The 10,245-nt window shown below is 38.0% G+C and overlaps 1 protein-coding gene across 1 annotated transcript in view; it reads left to right on the top strand.

The window, feature by feature from the left end:
- LOC104411859 (tolloid-like protein 1) overlaps positions 1-10,245 on the top strand; it is a gene marked incomplete at both ends in the record, with an annotated part of 39,697 nt that overhangs the window by 22,247 nt on the left and 7,205 nt on the right. The window contains one exon of the mRNA XM_010022393.1: positions 8,292-8,407. Coding sequence (XP_010020695.1) covers positions 8,292-8,407 — 116 coding nt within the window. The remainder of the gene's footprint in view (positions 1-8,291; positions 8,408-10,245) is intronic.

Raw genomic sequence — 10,245 nt, forward strand, 5'->3', positions numbered from 1 at the left:
ATGTAGACAGTTCAAGAATTGAGTCATAAAAAAGTATTACAGATAGGTCTCTGGAATACAAATCACTAAGAACAGATAAACTGTATGAAACAACACTTAGTACCATGACATTTCAGTGTTTGTTTTCCTTAGCTGTTCAATGATAAGGAAAAAGAAGTTTAATGTCACTTCTGGATTGCATATTGACTGGGGTCCTTATTTGAATTCAAGTAGAGTGCAGAAGAAGTAAAATAAATTATTGCAATCGGATCTGAACACATTATATTTTTTGAAAATTTGACAAATAACAAGCCAGGACAATGAAGTTGTAAAGTCTTTTATGAATAATCAGGTTAATATTGTTACAAAATTACTACAGTCTTAACAGATATATTTAGTATTTGAAGATCTTATGTCTAATTCTAGTATCCCATAATTTCAATGCATATTAATGTTTCATCTCAAAACAGTGTTGGGGTAGAGTTACTGTTTATCTCAGACACATCAGTGGCAAGCCTGAGGTACCTGGAGTCAACCTTGTGCTTCTTGTTCTTCTCTAGTGCTAGTTCTTTGTTAAGTGTTGGCAGAGATATGGGAATCTCAAAGCAAAAGGTTTTACTTTCCTTGCTCTACTTATGGCTGATACCAGTTTTAACATTTGGTGTCAACCAAACCAGTTCAGAAGTGCCATCTCTCAGTCAGAATTTGCCAGCAAGGTCCTTGTGGGAGGCTAGACTTAGGAGATCTGTGCCACATAGGTTACAGCCCTCCTGCTCCTGATCGGAATTGATGAAGTCTCAGTAACTGTTTTAAGTCAGATACATGGCTGCTCTTTACACCTGATCAATACAAAAGGACTAAAAAGAGGGATCAGGACTGAAGTGATGGAGCTGCTTCAAATTTGTATCGGCAGCAGTGGATCTGCTGAAGATCTGGGGTATCTGATGTGCATTTGATGTACACTGTACAGCTGAAATATGCTTTTCTTTTGTGCTGTAAGTACACTGAAACATAATTTATATATACTGAGAACATGCACAGTGCTTCTGGGCCTACCAGAGGGGATAACACTTTAATATATTTTATTTTAACAGTTGGTCCTTTTGGAATAATTATTGCTCTTTCCTTTTGGTACAGGAAGTACTTGAATAATTGTCATTCTTCTTGGCAGCATTATTTTTATTAAGAATATACAGAGAGCAATGATTTCATAAAAACAGAGGTTACATATATATTTTGATAAAATACAAATTTTGCAGACAAAAATATTCTATAGAATTAAAAATGAAAGTCACTAGCATCTTATGATCACATTGGCTTAAGACAGGAAAAGAAAAACAGCTTAGGCTGTTTAGTGCATATGTAATACTCTAACATGCACCTTCAGTCAACTCAAAAAGATGAGGTATGCATTTTGAGCCAATGTTCAAAAGTTGTTCAGAGAAAATTTCCTTTCCATATAATTCATTAAAACGTGTAATGATGAGTTGTTATTTCTTTCAATGTGTTGAAAGTCTTGTTGAAATCTAGTTTCACAGTGTTGTAAACCCATGGTTGTTCAGCATTAGTATTCACTTTAAAAGTAAGCTATTTTTTGCAGTGCTGGTCAACATGGGTCAGAAGGATAAAAAAAAGAATGGTGGTTGCAGGATCATGCTCCTTTTCTGGCTCTTAGCTTTGGCAAACGTTGGGGTAAAAGACATGGGTTTTCTAGTCTTACATAGATGAGCCAGTCCATAAAATAAAGTGACTTTTAAGAGAGAGAAAAACGTTTTGCTATGAATTTTAAATAGTATACTATTTAACATGCTATTTTTTTCAGTTAATATTTTTAATAGAAGCTGCATGACTGAATAACATGACACAAACTTAAACATCCAATAAAGAAAGCAACTCTGTGAAATCTGCAGAGTATTTGTGATATAATAAATTTTCCAGGGAATAATGAGATTGAAAATTCAGATGTTAAGCTTTTGGTTTTATGAAAAGAATCATGGGATCATTGTAGTATATAGCAATAAAATCCCTGACACTGTTGTTTTTGGAGGTGTGCTGTATTTCCTGTTTCAGACAAAAGATGTTAATCACGATGCCTGCTTATGATAAAGCAGCAGTGAATATTTCAGACATTAGTAACATCATCATTGTTTCATATGTTCATTTGTGTTGTCTTAAATCTATGTTGTGGTTTAAAACCAGCCAGCAACTAAGTAACATGCAGCTGCTCACTTGCTCCTCACCTCCTCTGCCCCTGGTGGGATGGGGAGGAGAATCGGAAAAAGATTGAGATAAGAACAGATTAACAATCGAAATAAAGTAAAATATAATAATAACAATAATAAGAAGAAGAAAAAGAGAGAAATAAAGCCCAAGAAACCCAGGTGATGCACAGTACAATTGGTCACTACCAGCTGACCTGTACCCAGCCTGACCTGAGTAGTGATTGGTTGCTTCAGGGTGACTCCCCCCAGTTTCTATACTGGGCATGACGTGCTGTGGTATGGAATACCCCTTTGGCCAGTTTGGGTCAGGTGTCCTGCCTCTGCTTCCTCTGAGCTTCCCATGCCCCTCTTCCCTGGCAGACCATGAGAGACTGAAAAGTCCTTGATCAGGGTAAGTATTACTTAGCAACAGCTAGAACATTGGTGTGTTATCAGCATTGTTCTCACACTAGACCCAAAATGCAGCACTGTACCAGTTCTGTATCACTCTGAATCACAGGACAATGTAATATGATGAAAATATAGAAAACAGTAACTTGAATAAATGAGTGTTTTCCAGAGATTCACAGTTCTTTGATAAAGGATTTTGCGGCATTGTGTGTGTTTTGTTCAGAGTTCTCAATATTCCTGGAAGCAGTTTCTGGTCCAAGAAGCTGGATGCATTTTCTGGGGCCTGTGAACATGAACCTGAGCTGAGAGCTGCTGGAGGATACAGCTGATTTTCACAGCAGTGAGGCAGCTGAGCCTTCCAGGTTGTTTTAGTTAGTCAGGATATTCAGGGTCGTTATTCAGGAAAGGGATTAGTTACTGAAAAAGAACCGTTTTGAGCTTGATGAAGTCAAGGCATGAGATTTGATAACCTGTTTTTCATCAGCTGGGTGAGTGCCAGGACTCAGCAAACTAGCAAAAGCAATTTTGGTTTGGTTTTGACTTTTGCTTAGAATTTTGTCAAAGGTAAAAACATAACTGCTACATTTTAATACTGAGTAACATTGTTACACAGTGATTAATAAGGAGAAAGCAAGCAACTTGAGTACCCTTCCTCTGTCAATCTGATTTTGAATTTTGACTGTCTTGGCATTTGAGAACACATCTTGAACTTCAAGGCTGGGTGTATTACAGTGGTTTTTGGACTGTCTAATGAAGAATATGTTTTATTCTGGTGTAACTACTAGAATTTCAACACGTGTAGTTTTATATAGAAATTAAAGTTGATTTAAAATGCATATGCAGTTTTATAGGAGCAGGAGAATATGGGGAAATGACCAAGCTGTCCGATGTGGTTGACATGCTGGAGGGAAGGGGTGCCATCCAGAGGGACCTTGACAGGCTCAAGAGGCGGGCCAGCGCAAACCACATGTTGTTCATCAAGACCAAGTGCAAGGTCCTGCACCTGGGCCAGGTCAGTCCCAAGCTCAAATAGAGGCTGGTGGAGAATGGATTCAGAGCAGCCCCGAGGAGGACTTGGGGGTGTTGTTAATGAAGCTTAACGTGAGCCAGCAGCATGTGCTTACAGCCCAGAAAGCCAGCTGTATGCTGGACTGCATCAAAAGAATCATGACCAGCAGGTCAAGGCAGGTGATTCTCCCCCTCTACTCTGCTCTTGTGAGACCCCACTGTAGTGCTGCGTCCAGCTCTGGGGCCCCCAACACAAGAGGGACGTGGACCTCCTCAAGCAAGTCCAGAGGAGGCCACGAAGATGCTCAGAGGGCTGGAGCACCTCTACTGTGAAGACAGGCTGAGAGAGCTGGGCTTGTTCTTCTGAAGAAGAGAAAGCTTCCAGTGCCTAAAGGGGGCCTACAAGAAATCTGGAGAGAGGCTTTTTACAAGGATATGTAGTGACAGGACAAGGGGGAATGGTTTTAACCTGAAAGAGGGTAGATTTAGGTTAGGAAGAAGTTCTTTACTGTGAAGGTGGTGAGGCACTGACACAGGTTGCCTAGAGAAGCTGTGGCTGCCCCATCCTGGAGTCGTTCAAGGCCGGTTGGATGGAGCTTTGAGCTACCTGGTCTAGTGGAAGGCATCCCTGCCCACGTCAGAGGAGTTGGAACTAGATGAGCTTTAATGTCCCTTCCAACCCTAACCATTCTCTGATGAAGTAGGATACTCTTACACAGAGAGGACAAGAAATAAGTGGGTAGAGTGGGACTGAGTGGATAGGAAAGGAGGCTTACTGGTAGGAGAGGGCTATTCAGAGGAAGAGAAGGTGAATGGAAGAAGTTCAGCAAATTTAAAAATTGCCAGAGTCTGTGGTAGCTTGTGTGGAAGACCGCAGATGAAGGACACTTAATCTGGCTCTTTTTGTGTGCTATTACTACTGTTCCTAAGGCTTAAATTGCTTCCATCTCTATTAGATTAGAAAAGAGTGTTCACCTTTAAAAGTCAGTCTTTATTAAAGTTTTAGGTCTAAAGATTAAGGTTTTTAGATTAAGACCATTTCCCTATAGCCACAAAAGGGAATCAAGTCAACAGTAAGACACTGAGTTGTAGTAAACTGTGTTGGTTTGGTTTTTTTACTTTAACATTATCAGCACCAGATATTTTTAGGCCTTTGTAGCAGCTTTATATGCAATATGTGTATAGCTGTACTGACTTGGGTCTGAGTAAAAAGTAGTAAAGTTCTTAATTCTCTTTGGAAAAGGATAAGCTTAAATTAACAGTGTATGAGTATGTATTTGCTAGTGCTATGGACAGAGGAGTGAGAGTTAGTTCTCTAAGTGTCCTGGAGGATCTGGGCTTTGTCATTTGTAGGTTTCACTACAATCCCTAATGGAACTTAGCCCATTGCATGGGCCAGCCCAAAGAGGTATTATACACAGGCTGTGTAATTAAACACTGTGGCAGAATTCACTGGCAAAAACTGCTTTGTGTAAGCAATTTACCTGCTGCCTGCATCCATTGTTAATACTTAGAAGGAGAAGAAGAAATAGTTTCCCTTTCCTTACCAAAGAAAAGCTTACCAGAATTCTAACCTTCTCAAGCTGTAAAATAGATAGGAAGTTGTTTTGCTGACTGGTATGTGTGTGTGGGAGAGCTAGAGTGGCATTTTTGCAAGTAGTCTAGCCTAGTAAAATTGCTGTATGACATGACATTTGAAAGGGAGGAAAAAAAATCAGAGAAAATATTGGTGATGTTAATGATCAACAATGGAATAAAAATATACAAATGCCTTATAAATTAGAGGTGTTTAAGGTTAAAGTTGTAATTAATTTCTCCTGACATGAAATATACTGAGATTAGTTCTTAGGAATTTAAGTAAGTGGCTCTTACCTCTCGTTTTCCTTCTACATTTCTTTCCTAAAGTGGACTTCATTACTAATGGACTGTCAGACAGTAAAATGTTTGTAGTACACTATTTTATAAGTCTAATCACAAATACTGTAGTTGCCACGGTCCAATTACAGAGAAAAACTTATAATCTCTAGTGATAGAATTTTAACTGTTTCAACTACCATTGACCCATTGCATTGGAATTTGCTTGCAAATAAGAAATGTCCAAGTATCATCCTACCACAGTGGCTCTAAAAGTCAACCTGGAATTCACATCCCATAGATAATTAATTCAGCTTTTGATTGATATAAGATGTTCTTGTTATAGTTCCCTTGAGGAACCAGGAATTTTAAAGTAAATTATAAATGTGGTGGAAAATGTAAAGCCCAAACATATTTTATAAATTCTAATTGTGTTAATTCTTAGTAGAAGTTACCCAATTACAATTTTTGTATGCTTACCATAATTTTATATATATATTTATATTTATGAAAATTTTTATTTTATAGAGTTCTGCCAGGCATTTAATACTGATATAAGATAAATTGTGGCATTAAGTAGTTCTAAAATTCCTAGAAAAATAAAATGTTCAGTTTCACCTTTTACAACTTAAAATCCATAGTTTTAAGGCTATATACAACTTCTGTATATAAAGCATGGAGTGTTATTAATATTCTGAAGAAAATAATCCTGCACTCTGTATAAGAAAGAAATTCTGAAATGTTTTCAAAACTGTAGTGCTGTTACGCCTAATTCATTCATGTGTTTATTTTTATAATGGGCTAATCTAGAGACTTTAGTAGAGTAAGGGGTGGTTATGCCAGAGTCTTCTTTCTCTCTCTTGGTAATTGCAGGGCTGCATTTCAACTGATATCTCATGTCGCACATACTTGATGGCATTTTGCTTACATACTTCACCTTGTGTATTGCATGACTTCATAATCAATATTTGTGAGTCAAAGTTACAGTGAATTGAAAAAAATGCAATATGAGCAGAGAAGATTGATCAAACATCATGTCGTCTGCTCAAGGCTTGCTTACTAACTGTAGTGTTGGTGAAATAGTTATAGCTAGAGCACACAGAAGGTGTACTAAAGCTTGAAGTATGGTTGTATGCCTTTTAAGAGTACACTGATGTTGTGTAGTCTCAATGAAGCCATGCATGGGGGGAAGAACAAGAGAGGGCATTAAAAGTGGTGAGTTGGAATGCTTGGATCCTCAGATCTCCTGAGTCATGTGTGCATTTGCTGCACAGAGTATCTCCTCTTTGGGTTCTGCTTTTCTCAACTTCTGTTTAAGACTACAGTTTTATTCTTGGCCTTCTCTTAAGTGCTTTATGTATGTGTTGATACAGTTCATGAGTGCTGGGGTAACCCAGTACAGTACTCTGCAATTTATTTAAGTTTACATTCATCACTGTGTTAAAAATAAATTGTGGTTAATTATGGATATAGCCTTTTCATTGAAAAGGCTTTGTACAGAAATAATTATTTAGCACTGAATACCCTTTTTGTATGTGTTGTTTGCTGTGTCTGCCTGCTTTTTTTATAAGATAAACCCACATATTTTAAATGAGGGGAGGAAAAGAATCTTTTTTTCTTTTCTGTTTCATTCCTAAAGGACACGATGACTTTAGCTATTAAATGTTGGGGGGCCTGCACCAATCTTTCTTTTCTCTCCTTATCACAATAACCATTTCAGTGTCAGAGAGCATATTTGATGCCTTGAATGTAGATTATGCCTATGGTGTGGTTGTCAGATTACATCTTAGACTCATTTTAACAAGACAGCCTTTACAGCTGTGTTGTCTGTCTTTGTCATAAACAATCTCTTCCTTTGTACCCTTTTATTTAAAGATTTTCCAGATCATTTATAATTCATTGAGATGTTGATGATACAGTAGTTCACCTGCTGGCAGTGGTAGCACTGTAATTTGAAAGCAATGCAGATCTGATTACACTGTCAGTCATGGGATAATATTCTCAAATTCACATCTCTCATACCACACCTGCAAAATCAGTGGGTGAAACCAAATTGATTAAGGTCAAAAAAGATGACTGACTGAGGTGCAACACCCTACCAGAATCAGTTTTAATCTTGGAGAATGGCAGGATCTTTCAATGTGGTATTTTAGTGTGAAGAGGAATTATTAACCAGTCTGCCAGCAGCTAGTAACATGATTGACAGGTGAGATATGGGTGCTAAAAGCTTCAATAATAAAGAATAAAAAAAGCCTTTAGTATTTTAGGACTTTACATTTGCTTTGCTTTATTATTTGTATGTCTACAAATCACTGTCGCAAGAGATTTTGTTGAATATAGGGTTTAGTCTTCTATACCAATGTAAATGAATGAGTGAGTATAGGTCAGACCAATCTCTCATGTGGGCAAGTGAAACCACTGATGAGATTCCAATGTGGTGCCAATCATAGTGTGTCAGCCTTTGTTATACTTTTGTTTTAGTTCTTAAAGGATGTATCTAAGGGTGTGGCAAACATTTTTTCACCAGAGTTAAGTTATATGTATAATTTTGCAGTTGATTGACAGCAGTGACATTTTAAAGACTGCTGTAATTTTGGTTATGTCAGCAGACAGAGCACAAGTGAAATAGTTCATAGAATAAAATCATCCTGTGTAAAATGGAATGAATGTCAGAGTGGCTTAAAATCATTGTTTTGAACAAATCATAAAATAACTAGTCTATTTTCTATGCTGCATCTGCAGTGAGTTAAATATATTCTGAGTAGATATTGAAAAGATGCATTTTTCTCTGTTAGGCACATTCAATTTTATATTTTTACTGTATTTTGTTTCTTTCAGCCTGTGGAGAAACACTGCAGGAATCTACAGGCAACTTTTCTTCTCCAGGATTTCCAAATGGTTACCCTTCCTACACACACTGCATATGGAGAATCTCTGTGACCCCAGGGGAGAAGGTACTTTAACATTCCCTCAGCTAAACACAGATACTATTTTCAAAATTAAGTATTGATCTTCTTCAGTTTTTCATTTAAGTTTAAAGCTTATGTAATAATTGAAAACATGGTATGCCATAAGAAATGGGACCATGAACTATGTGCTATAGACTTGACTTTGGTCTGTGGCATTAGAACCACGTCACCTATTTGGCAGCTGTCCATGTGAAATGAAGGCACGATTTCAATCTGCTACTCATTTGCATCATGAAATCTCTTCAACTGGTGCTTCGGTGTAAAGGTGGAAGAAGTAGTTCAGGCTCCTGAATGATCTGTTTTCCAGCACAGGCTGACTGAACTCTGTGGGGCTGATAGCTGGGCTCTGCCTAAGGAAGCTCTTAGTATGTTGAATGAGATGTTTCTGAAATGTAACAGTAGTAACATGTGGTAACAAATGGGTCGTTGTAGCTGTTCTAGTATTGGCTCTAGTGCATATAGTTTTACTTTCTGGACATAAATTTTAGGGGTAAAAGTGGCAGGGGGGAAATTGGCCTGGTGAGAGCAATTTGAGGAGAGAAGTGTGCCATCCTACTGAAAGCAAATCCTGTTGTTCTTGTTTATGCTTTAAAAACATGCTAGCTGAATTTTGGTTTAAATTATTGGCTCAAATATTAGCCTGCCTCAAAATAAATAAGGAGAGAGGGAATGATGGGAAGTTTCACCTGAGACAAAATCTGCAGGAGGAGAAAAAAAGGATGTAAGTTCCTTTACAAGAAGTAGTGGCCGATATTAAGCAGAAGACTGAAATATAGAACCTAACACCAGCCTCAGAACTGGAGAGTCCAAAGAGGAAAACCCAGCATTTGCCCCCAGATATTTTAGTCAGTTTTGTCAGTGGTCACTCACTCCACATTGGACATAGTTTTCTCCTGACTGGATTACTTTATTCTGTGTTTCTTTCAGGTCAGGGTCCTGGTAGATACCCAGAATGTATGTTCTTAATGTGCTAATAGATTCTGTGGAGCTGTAAGAGCATTTGCCACTGTGGAGGATGAAAACAGTCATTTGGAAAGGGTTTGCCCTCCTCTGGGCAAGAGCCAGGGACAAGAGGAAAAATAAACATACTTGGTGCTGGGAGGGTGTGGGTGGCTTTGCAGGTTGGCAAGGAAGAACAAATGGAAACAGATGAATAAGAGTTTGCATAAAAGATGCAAATTGATCTAGATAGGTAATTTTATGCCGCCACTATTTTTGTTGCCTCCTAGACACTGTTGTGATTACAACAAAACTGGCTTAGGTTTCTTTTCTATTCCTAAGTTAAAAAAAAACGTAAAATTGTAGAGTTCGTCTACAACTATTATTGGCTTTTGAAAACAGTATTAATGTATGAGTTGGAAAATGGTCATGCTTACATATTCATAGCATACTCCAACTTTATGTAAGCCTATCTTGGATGTTAATGTAATTATAATACATTTCTAATACCATTATATCTTGAGACCGTAACCACCACTAAAGCTGTACTGAAGCTTAATGGGGGAAAGCCCCTATCTTGAAGTCATTAATGTGAGAAAATTGGCTCCCTCCCCATCTTACCCCCTGCCCCAAATGGGGAAAAAGATGAAGCAGAATTTTCTAACTGAAGTTTGATGTGACGACTCATGTCTTTAGCACCCTGTTCTGACCTCCAGCTCTCATAGTCTCCATATAGTTCAGCAAGAATGAATTAAAGAGTGTTTGTGCTAATGTCAAAAAGTCTGTTTTGTCGGTGCTGTTCCCGTAGGATATTGTCTGGCTTGAGATAATGGACCTATTTGCAGCAAGTGCTTGACGTGAATATCAGATAGCAGGGATGCGCT

Source organism: Nestor notabilis, unplaced genomic scaffold (assembly GCF_000696875.1).
Source record: "Nestor notabilis isolate BGI_N333 unplaced genomic scaffold, ASM69687v1 scaffold19139, whole genome shotgun sequence".
NCBI classification, from domain to species: domain Eukaryota; kingdom Metazoa; phylum Chordata; class Aves; order Psittaciformes; family Psittacidae; genus Nestor; species Nestor notabilis.